This window comes from Argopecten irradians, chromosome 11 (assembly GCF_041381155.1).
Source record: "Argopecten irradians isolate NY chromosome 11, Ai_NY, whole genome shotgun sequence".
Taxonomy (NCBI): Eukaryota; Metazoa; Mollusca; class Bivalvia; order Pectinida; family Pectinidae; genus Argopecten; species Argopecten irradians.
Window position 1 is genome coordinate 1,751,851 of NC_091144.1, and position 14,002 is coordinate 1,765,852.

The 14,002-nt window shown below is 32.2% G+C and overlaps 1 protein-coding gene across 3 annotated transcripts in view; it reads left to right on the forward strand.

Annotated features, from left to right (window-relative positions):
- The window catches only part of LOC138334272 (histidine N-alpha-methyltransferase-like), an 80,116-nt gene extending 66,388 nt beyond the window's left edge, over positions 1 to 13,728 (forward strand). For all 3 annotated transcript variants that reach the window (XM_069282910.1, XM_069282909.1, XM_069282911.1), the window contains 6 exons: positions 356 to 494; positions 1,721 to 1,823; positions 2,054 to 2,157; positions 2,788 to 2,865; positions 12,354 to 12,530; positions 12,938 to 13,728. In XM_069282910.1, the coding sequence (XP_069139011.1) occupies positions 356 to 494; positions 1,721 to 1,823; positions 2,054 to 2,157; positions 2,788 to 2,865; positions 12,354 to 12,530; positions 12,938 to 13,137 (801 nt within the window). In that variant the 3' untranslated portion in view covers positions 13,138 to 13,728. The remainder of the gene's footprint in view (positions 1 to 355; positions 495 to 1,720; positions 1,824 to 2,053; positions 2,158 to 2,787; positions 2,866 to 12,353; positions 12,531 to 12,937) is intronic.
- Positions 13,729 to 14,002: the final 274 nt, after the last annotated feature.

Below are 14,002 nucleotides of genomic sequence, written 5' to 3' on the forward strand. Positions count from 1 at the left end.
AAAATGTATATTTCGAAAAAAAGCTGCAGTGGGGCACAGAGGAATACTGTTGGACTGTTTATATAGAGGTTACACAATGAGTGGTTGTTGAATATTGAATTTATTCCACACGAGTGAGTTATATTTTAAAAGTTAAAAAAAGACACGAGCTTTAGCTTTTATAAAAAATGGGTTAGCTAAGCACGAAAAATGATTGAGAATCTTACACTATTACAAGAGTTAACTTTAAAATTCTGCTGAAATTATTAAGTTTTTGTCAAATCTTTCATTGTTTTAGAAACCTATCTTTTTATTATATATCAGGGTACGAAAGTACCATTTCAAAGTATGCTTCAATGTGATATCAATTTTAAAGGAAATCATCCCAAAGGGTCCTTACGATTTGACCTTGGTTGACCTTGGAAGCGGGAACTGTTCGCCAGCAAGGCCTTTTATTGACGAAATGTTAAGGCGACAGGACACCCTAACATTTTATCCTTTGGATATTTCTGGAGGTATGTTGATTGGCATAATACAATACTAGTATCGTGTAAGGTTAATCGATTTATTTGTAATATAAACACTGTAGGAATAAGGTAACGATTAGATTGATGTAATATAAACAATGTATGAATAAGGTAACGATTAGATTGATGTAATATAAACACTGTAGTAATAAGGTAACGATTAGATAGATGTAATATAAACACAGTAGGAATAAGGTAACGATCAGATTGATGTAATATAAACACAGTAGGAATAAGATAACGATCAGAGTGATGTAATATAAACACAGTAGGAATAAGGTAACGATCCGAGTGATGTAATATAAACACAGTAGGAATAAGGTAACGATTAGATAGATGTAATATAAACACAGTAGGAATAAGGTAACGATCAGATTGATGTATATCTGAAAATTTCCATTCAGTTTTATTATTTTCTAGTTTACCATAAGTTTCTGTGATACTTTATAATGTATTTCTGTATTTACATTGCCATTATAGTTTCTAAAACACTTTGTCATAATTTGCTTAGTTTCTGCAAGTGTCCGGTAATAGTTTGTAATAATTACTTAATGCTATAGGATAAGAAATGATATTTATGTGTTAAGTTTGATATACTGACCTGTCACTCGCATCATAAACAGGGTGCATCATATTAATATCTACATATGTATATACAGTATTGTACCTTTAGGTACGCAAGTACAACCCCTTATCAATATGTTTGCTTTATCATACATAATATTTTGTCGAATAGATTTCGTTGAATTCGTTGATTATCTTGTAAAAGATATGAAGTAGGAGACATTTTGTATATGATGTTTATCAATATCTAGCTTGATGTTTTAGGAAATCATCATCATTAAATAAATATAGCAATTCTGATTATTTATGTATATATCAATATTAATTTGTATCTACTGTTAATATGTAGGGAGAGGGCGTGTATAGGCATGTTGCCTGTTGCCCAATTCCGAATGTATGTAACATCTGACAATAAGATATTCTAAAATGAAAAAAATTATACATAACTATGTACAGACAAACAAATATATTTATCAATTCTTTATTCCTATGCTGGGATTCGAGGGCACTTTATACAGTCAACATCATGTTTCTATTCGGAGGTTGCTAAAATAAGTATTCAGTTTTCAATAAAAAGTGGCCCGTACAATTTGGATACACTGTACTGTGACCAAGCTGTATACTTATTTTCTTCTTTTTGATTGTATCAGATTTCCTGATGCATGGAGTACATCACTTGTCGGAGGATTACAACAACTCTCTTGTGATTAAACCAATTGTTGCTGACTATGTAAAGGGTATAGAACAGCTGAGGTATGACATGTCACTGTATATCTCAGCCTAAACATCCATCGATACAGAAATACATTTCTTCACTGTTTGCAAGATACATATTCGTACATTGAAATTTCTCCTCTTGGTTATATAAAGAGTAATAGTTATAATACGTCTTTAAGAAGTATAGAGTGAATCTCAATAAACTATTATATTATTGTTATTGTCTTGAGTCCGTTGACGAGAAAATAAACTTAACTTAATTACAGAACTGCTGAAGGTCCTAAGATGATTTTATGGTTAAATGGAATCTCAAATCTATCGTACCAAGACCAGGTGAACACGTTTAGACTACTCTCAAAAGTTATGACAGGTAAATCTTTTTTATGCATGTTACAGAGGTGTCTGCCTTTGTTGTTAGGCATTGATTGTGACGTCATGTGTTTGCGTGCGTAATGTAATGCTTTTCAGAGAAAACGAAAGGAATTTCTCTCATAAATGATGACGTCACTATGACACAAGAGCGGCAACTCCGCAACACGCATAGACGGAATATCCTAGTGCTATAAACGTCTGTACTCTTATTTTTCCGTAAACCAATTCAACGTCAGTTACTATATACAAACAAATTTTACAAACATTATACGAGGTTATAGAGAATCTGTGTTCTTTAACATATTGTATGTACATCTGTTTATTTTTAACTGCAATGTTATTGTGTAACCGCAACAGACCAGTGCAATCTTATCATCGTCGAGGTATTCACTATATATTTACGTTAACTTATTAATTAGTGTATCGTAACCAAGAGCGATTATACATATTATTGGTAACAAGGAATAAACAGGAACTTGTGAGGTTTAACCGATCAAAAAGGAATAGAAAAGGATAATTAAAAATATTATATATTTTACAGTGTAGATTACTTGGATACACTTTACTGTGCTTCAAACGCTACCAACTACATGATGCATATTCAATATTCCACTTCAATATTCCCTAGATAAATGTTGCCTGGTGTTTAGTGCTGACATTACGGAGGATAGGGAGACCATCCTTACAGCTTACAATGACGCAACAGGTAATGCTATTTATGTCCTAAAGGCATTGTTATTTATGTCCTACAGGTGTTGTTATTTATGTCCTACAGATATTGTTATTTATGACCTACAAGTATTGTTATTTATGTCCTACAGGTGTTGTAGTTTATGTTATACAGGTGTTGTTATTTATGTCCTACGGGTATTGTTATTGATGTCCTACAGGTGTTGTAATTTATGTTATACAGGTGTTGTTATTTATGTCCTACATGTAATGTTATTTATGTCATACTCATACAGGTATTGTTATTTATGACCTACAAGTATTGTTATTTATGTCCTACAGGTATTGTTATTTATGTCCTACAGGTATTGTTATTTATGTCATACTCTACAGGTATTGTTATTTATGTCCTACAGGTATTGTTATTTATGTCCATACAGTTTGTTATTTATGTCATACAGGTATTGTTATTTATGTCCTACAGGTATTGTTATTTATGTCCTACAGGTGTTGTTTATGTCCTAAAGGTATTGTTATTTATGTCCTACAGGTATTGTTATTTATGTCCTACAGGTATTGTTATTTATGTCCTACAGGTATTGTTATTTATGTCCTACAGGTGTTGTTATTTATGTCCTACAGGTGTTGTTATTTATGTCCTACAGGTATTGTTATTTATGTCCTACAGGTGTTGTTATTTATGTCCTACAGGTATTGTTATTTATGTCCTACAGGTATTGTTATTTATGTCCTACAGGTATTGTTATTTATGTCCTACAGGTATTGTTATTTATGTCCTACAGGTGTTGTTATTTATGTCCTACAGGTGTTGTTATTTATGTCCTACAGGTATTGTTATTTATGTCCTACAGGTGTTGTTATTTATGTCCTACAGGTGTTGTTATTTATGTCCTACAGGTGTTGTTATTTATGTCCTACATGGTATTGTTATTTATGTCCTACAGGTATTGTTATGTTTTTTTTTTGTCCTACAGGTATTGTTATTTATGTCCTACAGGTATTGTTATTTATGTCCTACAGGTGTTGTTATTTATGTCCTACAGGTATTGTTATTTATGTCCTACAGGTGTTGTTATTTATGTCCTACAGGTGTTGTTATTTATGTCCTACAGGTGTTGTTATTTATGTCCTACAGGTGTTGTTATTTATGTCCTACAGGTGTTGTTATTTATGTCCTACAGGTGTTGTTATTTATGTCCTACAGGTGTTGTTATTTATGTCCTACAGGTGTATTGTTATTTATGTCCTACAGGTGTTGTTATTTATGTCCTACAGGTGTTGTTTTTTATGTCCTACAGGTGTTGTTATTTATGTCCTACAGGTATTGTTATTTATGTCCTACAGGTGTTGTTATTTATGTCCTACAGGTATTGTTATTTATGTCCTACAGGTATTGTTATTTATGTCCTACAGGTATTGTTATTTATGTCCTACAGGTATTGTTATTTATGTCCTACAGGTATTGTTATTTATGTCCTACAGGTGTTGTTATTTATGTCCTACAGGTGTTGTTATTTATGTCCTACAGGTGTTGTTATTTATGTCCTACAGGTATTGTTATTTATGTCCTACAGGTGTTGTTATTTATGTCCTACAGGTGTTGTTATTTATGTCCTACAGGTGTTGTTATTTATGTCCTACAGGTATTGTTATTTATGTCCTACAGGTGTTGTTATTTATGTCCTACAGGTGTTGTTATTTATGTCCTACAGGTGTTGTTATTTATGTCCTACAGGTATTGTTATTTATGTCCTACAGGTATTGTTATTTATGTCCTACAGGTATTGTTATTTATGTCCTACAGGTGTTGTTATTTATGTCCTACAGGTGTTGTTATTTATGTCCTACAGGTGTTGTTATTTATGTCCTACAGGTGTTGTTATTTATGTCCTACAGGTATTGTTATTTATGTCCTACAGGTGTTGTTATTTATGTCCTACAGGTATTGTTATTTATGTCCTACAGGTGTTGTTTATGTCCTACAGGTTTTGTTATTTATGTCCTACAGGTTTTGTTATTTATGTCCTACAGGTGTTGTTATTTATGTCCTACAGGTGTTGTTATTTATGTCCTACAGGTGTTGTTATTTATGTCCTACAGGTATTGTTATTTATGTCCTACAGGTGTTGTTATTTATGTCCTACAGGTGTTGTTATTTATGTCCTACAGGTGTTGTTATTTATGTCCTACAGGTGTTGTTATTTATGTCCTACAGGTTTGTTATTTATGTCCTACAGGTGTTGTTATTTATGTCCTACAGGTATTGTTATTTATGTCCTACAGGTATTGTTATTTATGTCCTACAGGTATTGTTATTTATGTCCTACAGGTGTTGTTATTTATGTCCTACAGGTATTGTTATTTATGTCCTACAGGTATTGTTATTTATGTCCTACAGGTATTGTTATTTATGTCCTACAGGTATTGTTATTTATGTCCTACAGGTTGTTATTTATGTCCTACAGGTGTTGTTATTTATGTCCTACAGGTATTGTTATTTATGTCCTACAGGTGTGTTATTTGTCCTACGGTGTTGTTATTTATGTCCTACAGGTGTTGTTATTTATGTCCTACAGGTGTTGTTATTTATGTCCTACAGGTGTTGTTATTTATGTCCTACAGTGTATTGTTATTTATGTCCTACAGGTGTTGTTATTTATGTCCTACAGGTATTGTTATTTATGTCCTACAGGTGTTGTTATTTATGTCCTACAGGTGTTGTTATTTATGTCCTACATGTATTGTTATTTATTATATACAGGTATTATATACAGGTGTTGTTATTTATGTCCTACAGGTATTGTTATTTATGTCCTACAGGTATTGTTATTTATGTCCTACAGGTATTGTTATTTATGTCCTACAGGTATTGTTATTTATGTCCTACAGGTGTTGTTATTTATGTCCTACAGGTGTTGTTATTTATGTCCTACAGGTGTTGTTATTTATGTCCTACAGGTGTTGTTATTTATGTCCTACAGGTATTGTTATTTATGTCCTACAGGTATTGTTATTTATGTCCTACAGGTTTTGTTATTTATGTCCTACAGGTGTTGTTATTTATGTCCTACAGGTGTTGTTATTTATGTCCTACAGGTATTGTTATTTATGTCCTACAGGTGTTGTTATTTATGTCCTACAGGTGTTGTTATTTATGTCCTACAGGTATTGTTATTTATGTCCTACAGGTGTTGTTATTTATGTCCTACAGGTATTGTTATTTATGTCCTACAGGTATTGTTATTTATGTCCTACAGGTGTTGTTATTTATGTCCTACAGGTGTTGTTATTTATGTCCTACAGGTATTGTTATTTATGTCCTACAGGTGTTGTTATTTATGTCCTACAGGTATTGTTATTTATGTCCTACAGGTGTTGTTATTTATGTCCTACAGGTGTTGTTTATTTATGTCCTACAGTTTGTTATTATGTCCTACAGGTGTTTTATTTATGTCCTACAGGTGTTGTTATTTATGTCCTACAGGTATTGTTATTTATGTCCTACAGGTATTGTTATTTATGTCCTACAGGTATTGTTATTTATGTCCTACAGGTATTGTTATTTATGTCCTACAGGTGTATTGTTATTTATGTCCTACAGGTATTGTTATTTATGTCCTACAGGTATTGTTATTTATGTCCTACAGGTATTGTTATTTATGTCCTACAGGTATTGTTATTTATGTCCTACAGGTATTGTTATTTATGTCCTACAGGTGTTGTTATTTATGTCCTACAGGTATTGTTATTTATGTCCTACAGGTGTTGTTATTTATGTCCTACAGGTATTGTTATTTTATGTCCTACAGGTATTGTTATTTATGTCCTACAGGTGTTGTTATTTATGTCCTACAGGTATTGTTATTTATGTCCTACAGGTGTTGTTATTTATGTCCTACAGGTGTATTGTTATTTATGTCCTACAGGTGTTGTTATTTATGTCCTACAGGTATTGTTATTGTCCTAGTTTATGTTAGTTTATGTCCTCAGGTGTATTGTTATTTATGTCCTACAGGTGTTGTTATTTATGTCCTACAGGTGTTATTTATGTCCTACAGGTGTTGTTATTTATGTCCTACAGGTGTTGTTATTTTATGTCCTACAGGTATTGTTTTTTGTTATTTATGTCCTACAGGTGTTGTTATTTATGTCCTACAGGTATTGTTATTTATGTCCTACAGGTATGTGTTATTTATGTCCTACAGGTGTTGTTATTTATGTCCTACAGGTTATTGTTATTTATGTCCTACAGGTGTGTTATTTATGTCCTGTATTGTTATTTATGTCCTACAGGTATTGTTATTTATGTCCTACATGTATTGTTATTTATTCCTACAGGTGTTGTTATTTATGTCCTAACAGTGTATTGTTATTTATGTCCTACAGGTGTTATTTATGTCCTACAGGTATTGTTATTTATGTCCTACATGTTGTTATTTATGTCCTACAGGTATGTTATTTATTGTCCTACAGGTATTGTTATTTATGTCCTACAGGTATTGTTATTTATGTCCTACAGGTGTTGTTATTTATGTCCTACAAGGTTTGTTATTTATGTCCTACAGGTATTGTTATTTATGTCCTACAGGTGTTGTTATTGATGTCCTACAGGTATTGTTATTTATGTCCTACAGGTATTGTTATTTATGTCCTACAGTAATTGTTATTTATGTCCTACAGGTATTGTTATTTATGTCCTACAGGTATTGTTATTTATGTCCTACAGGTATTGTTATTTATGTCCTACAGGTATTGTTATTTATGTTATATAGTTATTGTTATTTATGTCCTACAGGTATTGTTATTTATGTCCTACAGGTATTGTTATTTATGTCCTACAGGTATTGTTATTTATGTCCTACAGGTATTGTTATTTATGTCCTACAGGTATTGTTATTTATGTCCTACAGGTATTGTTATTTATGTCCTACAGGTTTGTTATTTATGTCCTACAGGTATTGTTATTTATGTCCTACAGGTATTGTTATTTATGTCCTACAGGTATTGTTATTTATGTCCTACAGGTATTGTTATTTATGTCCTACAGGTATTGTTATTTATGTCCTACAGGTATTGTTATTTTATGTCCTACAGGTATTGTTATTTATGTCCTACAGGTGTTGTTTTATGTCCTACAGGTATTGTTATTTATGTCCTACAGGTATTGTTATTTATGTCCTACAGGTGTTGTTATTTATGTCCTACAGGTATTGTTATTTATGTCCTACAGGTATTGTTATTTATGTCCTACAGGTATTGTTATTTATGTCCTACAGGTGTTGTTATTTATGTCCTACAGGTATTGTTATTTATGTCCTACAGGTATTGTTATTTATGTCCTACAGGTGTTGTTATTTATGTCCTACAGGTATTTTGTTATTTATGTCCTACAGGTATTGTATATTTATGTCCTACAGGTATTGTTATTTATGTCCTACAGGTGTTGTTATTTATGTCCTACAGGTATTGTTATTTATGTCCTACAGGTTGTGTTATTTATGTCCTACAGGTATTGTTATTTATGTCCTACAGGTGTTGTTATTTATGTCCTACAAGTATTGTTATTTATGTCCTACAGGTATTGTTATTTATGTCCATACAGGTATTGTTATTTATGTCCTACAGGTGTTGTTATTTATGTCCTACAGGTGTTGTTAATTTATGTCCTACAGGTGTTGTTTATTTATGTCCTACAGGTGTTGTTATTTATGTCCTACAGGTGTTGTTATTTATGTCCTACAGGTATTGTTATTTATGTCCTACAGGTATTGTTATTTATGTCCTACATGTGTTGTTATTTATGTCCTACAGGTATTGTTATTTATGTCCTACAGGTGTTGTTATTTATGTCCTACAGGTGTTGTTATTTATGTCCTACAGGTATTGTTATTTATGTCCTACAGGTGTTGTTATTTATGTCCTACATGTATTGTTATTTATTATATACAGGTATTGTTATTTATGTCCTACAGGTGTTGTTATTTATGTCCTACAGGTATTGTTATTTATGTCCTACAGGTGTTGTTATTTATGTCCTACAAGGTATGTTATTTTGTTACAGATGTTGTTTTATGTCCTACAGGTGTTGTTATTTATGTCCTACAGGTATTGTTATTTATGTCCTACATGTATTGTTATTTATTTATATTGTTATGATGTCCTACAGGTATTGTTATTTATGTCCTACAGGTGTGTTGTTTTATGTCCTACAGGTATTGTTATTTATGTCCTACAGGTGTTGTTATTTATGTCCTACAGGTATTGTTATTTATGTCCTACAGGTATTGTTATTTATGTATGTCCTACAGGAATTGTATTTTTGTTCCTACAGGTATTGTTATTTATGTCCTACAGGTATTGTTATTTATGTCCTACAGGTGTTGTTATTTATGTCCTACAGGTATTGTTATTTATGTCCTACAGTGTTGTTATTTATGTCCTACAGGTAATTGTTATTTTATGTCCTTACAGGTATTGTTATTTATGTCCTACAGGTATTGTTTATTTATGTCCTACAGGTATTGTTATTTATGTCCTACATTGGTGTCCTAAAGGTGTTATTTATGTCCTACAGGTATTGTTATTTATGTCCTACAGGTGTTGTTATTTATGTCCTACAGGTAGTTGTTATTTATGTCCTACAGGTAATTGTAATTTTTATGTCCTACAGGTATTGTTATTTATGTCCTACAGGTGTTGTTATTTATGTCCTACACGGTATTGTTATTTATGTCCTATACAGGTAATTGTTATTTATTATCCTACAGGTATTGTTATTTGATGTCCTACAAGTGTTGTTATTTTTATGTCCTACAGGTAGTTGTTTATTTATGTCCTACAGGTGTTGATTTATGTCCTACAAGTGGTTTGTATGTATGTTTATTTATGTCCTACAGGTATTGTTATTTATGTCCTACAGTGTATTGTTTTTATGTCCTACATGTTGTTGTGTGTTATTGCCCTAACAGGTATTGTTAATTATGTCCTACAGGTATATGTTATTTATGTCCTACAGGTATTGTTTATTTATGTCCCTACAGGTGTTGTTATTTATGTCCTACAGGTGTTTTTTATTGTCCCTACAGGTATTGTTATTTATGTCCTACAGGTGATTTGTTATTTTTATTTATTGCCTACAGGTGTTGTTATTTATGTCCTACAGGTATTGTTATTTATGTCCTACAGCAGTAGTTGTTATATTTATGTCCTACAGGTATTGTTATTTATGTCCTACAGGTAATTTTATTTATGTCCTAACATGGTATTGTTATTTATGTCCTACAGGTATTGTTTGTTTTATGTCCTACAGGTGTTGTTATTTATGTCCTACAGGTATTGTTATTTATGTCCTACAGGTGTTGTTATTTATGTCCTACAGGTATTGTTATTTATGTCCTACAGGTATTTGTTATTTATGTCCTACAGGTGTGTGTTATTTTATGTCCTACAGGTATTGTTATTTATGTCCTACAGGTATTGTTATTTATGTCCTACATGTATTGTTATATTTATGTCCTAACAGGTATTGTTTTATTTATGTCCTACAGGTGTTGTTATTTATGTCCTACAGGTATTGTTATTTATGTCCATACAGGTGTTGTTATTATGTCCTACAGGTATTGTTATTTATGTCCTACAGGTATTGTTATTTATCCCTAACAGGTATTGTTATTTATAGTCCTACAGGTTATTGTTATTTATGTCCTACAGGTGTTGTTATTTATGTCCTACAGGTGTATTGTTATTTATGTCCTACAGGTATTGTTATTTATGTGCCCTACAGGTATTGTTATTTATGTCCTACAGGTATTGTTTATACATGTCCTACATAGTGTTGTTATTTTTTGCCCTACAGGTATTGTTATTTATGTCCTACAGGTATTGTTATTTTTGTCCTACAGGTATTGTTAATTGATGTCCTACAAGTATTGTTATTTAATGTCCTACTGTATTGTTATTTATGTCCTACAAGGTATTGTTATTGATATTCCTACAGAGTGTGTTTTGCCCTACAGGTATTGTTATTTTCAGGTGTCCTACAGGTATTGTTATTTATGTCCTACAGGTATTGATTTACATGTCCTACAGAGGTATTGTTATTTATGTCCTACAGGTATTGTTATTTATGTCCTACATGGTGTTATTTATGTCCTACAGGCATTGTTATTTATGTCCTACAGTGTGTGTTATTTTTGTCCTACAGGTATTGTTATTTATGTCCTACAAGTGTTGTTATTTTTGTCCTACAGGTATTGTTATTTATGTTATACAGGTTGTTGTTTATGTCCTACAGTGTATTGATATAAATGTCCTACAAGTTTATTTTTGCCCTACAGGTATTGTTATTTATGTCCTACAGGTATTGATATACATGTCCTACAAGTGTTGTTATTTTTGCCCTACAGGTATTGTTATTTATGTCCTACAGGTATTGTTATACATGTCCTACATGTGTTTGTTATTTTTTGTCCCTACAGGTGTTGTTATTTATGTCCTACAGGTATTGATATTTATGTCCTACAAGTGTTGTTATTTATGTCCTACAGTGTATTGTTATTTATGTCCTACAGGTATTGTTATTTATGTCCTACAGGTATTGATATTTATGTCCTACAAGTGTTGTTATTTTTGCCCTACAGGTATTGTTATTTATGTCCTACAGGTATTGATATACATGTCCTACAAGTGTTGTTATTTTTGCCCTACAGGTATTGTTATTTATGTCCTACAGGTATTGTTATTTATTGTCCTACAAGTGTGTTGTTATTTATGTCCTACAGGTATTGTTATTTTTGTCCTACAGGTGTTGTATATTTATGTCCTACAGGTATTGTTATTTATGTATGCCTACAGGTATTGTTATTTATGTCCTACAGGTATTGTTATTTATGTCCTACAAGTGTTGTTATTTTTGCCCTACAGGTATTGATATAAATGTCCTACAAGTGTTATTTTTGCCCTACACAAAACCACACCGGTAACCATGTCATTCACAGTAATAAAGATTTTGTAACACGGACTTATTATTGAAGCTTTTAAAACTCAAAATGTATTTTTGACTTATATTTAATTCATTCACGGAATGTAGATCTGTCTTTATCGGAAATTGGTCCAGAGGAATACGCGGTAAAGATTGTCGTTTTCCTATAATTTAAAAACCTAAATCGGGATAATAGTATTTTCCACACTGATTGAGATATATTATCTAAATCTATAGATCCCCCAGAGTCCATTGCGGTCCCCACATTCGCCTCTGTCAGCGGCTTACGGACTGGCCGTCTGTTGATCTCGTGTCACAGAATATTACTTCATGACCCGATTGTTTAATACATTGCGCCCCCTTTATATATCAAGTCAAAATGATTGGTTTTTTTTGTCATTCTTATAAATCCAGAGAAATTAAAGAACATTTTTACTCTTATTGCAATTTTATATATTTCTTATATTTATGAAATAACCATTTGTAAAACATGCATATTGATCATTTAATCATGATTTTCCTAGGATATAACAAATCATTTATCCAGTATGCAATCGAGAGGTTGAACAGAGAGGAAAGGAGTGAGATCGACGTGACCGACTTTGAGTATAATGTGGATTTTATACCCAATCAAGACCCTGATAGCACGAGTTATGTTAGGGCATTCATCATCGCCATGAAGGACATTCAGTACCCTATCCGTGAGTTTTTCTGATAACTGTAATGATATCTGTTAATAGATACTTATGATGACTAGGAACAGGATTTTATAAATGTAAATGTCGTATGCCATATTGGTTTCTTTTTTAATTGATAATCCTTCTGAGCAAGGACGTGGGAGGAAGGCGCCGAAATTGTAAACCAACGCTTGTCTTCTGAGGATGATTTTTAAAGACATTAATTTTACCTTAAATGAAAAAATAGAAATTGTGTAGGGTTACAAATTACACTTGTTTAAGCGAGAATTATTAAGTGTTAGATTCAAACTATATTCTTACGATAAAAATATAGCATGGGACAAAGGACAGAACGGATTTCCAGAAAATTAAAATAAAACTCGTTCTTAAGTCTGTTTTATTAATGTTGAAACTTAATGATTTATTTACAGCTGGCCTGGGTGTTGACTTGTCCATGAAGAGAGGCGAACGCCTATACTTCCACGAAGGTGCTGGGTTTAGCTGTAAATATACCCTGGACCAACTCCGTCACATTGTCGACAAGGCGGGACTGTGTCTGGAGGAAACGTGGACAGATGATAACAAACATGTAGCTTTCTGTAGGTGTTCACGAACAGAAGAATTATTATGAAATAATTCATTACTTTAATTACAACAATCGGTACCAAGGTGTACTTTTCTGAAGAAGATAAAATGGCAGTATAACTATGGTTTAACTCTCGATTCATTTATTAAAGATGCTCCACCGCCGACAGAGCATAAATGATATTCATCATTTGAACAACAATTGGTGTTTAATCGTGTGTATATGTCTAATTAGCACAAAATATAATATAAAATAATTTATTTTGCCTTTGGTGCATGCGCAATCAGTACTTCATTCCATATATGATGTAGTGCCACGGAATGTTTTCGGGGTGCAATCAATTATTTTTTATATTTTTAACTTGTAAAATTAAAAGGTCAAACTTTTCAATAGTGGTTATGGTGTAAAGTAAGTAATTTTTGTAACTGAAGAAAAGTACTTAATCGTCTGCTCCTGTTTTTGATAGTGAAAAAATACCATTTGTCAGCGGTGGAGCATCTTTATTGAATGTATTTATAGATCGGTGTATTTGTATGTAAACCATAATATATAAATAAACTGCCATCTATCTGGACATATATAATGCGGTCGTTAATGTTGGTATAAATGTAGTTCCCAATAAAATGTTGAGGTTTACTGAGATGTCAGCGTCTTCCAAATGGTATATAAGAATTATGAACTAAGGAATCATTAACTGATAACAAAATCACAAAGCTGTGTGACCTTGACCTCACAAACATGGAACCCGTATTTAATACATATTCGGTTAGTGGAATCCCCTTAGAGAAGTGAATACACTCTAGTAATAACATTAATTTTTTATCACCCTAAACTGTAATGGACACTGGTGGAAAGTAACAAACACATTTTCTCGTATCTCCAATTACTGGAGTTCTACACCCCACTATAT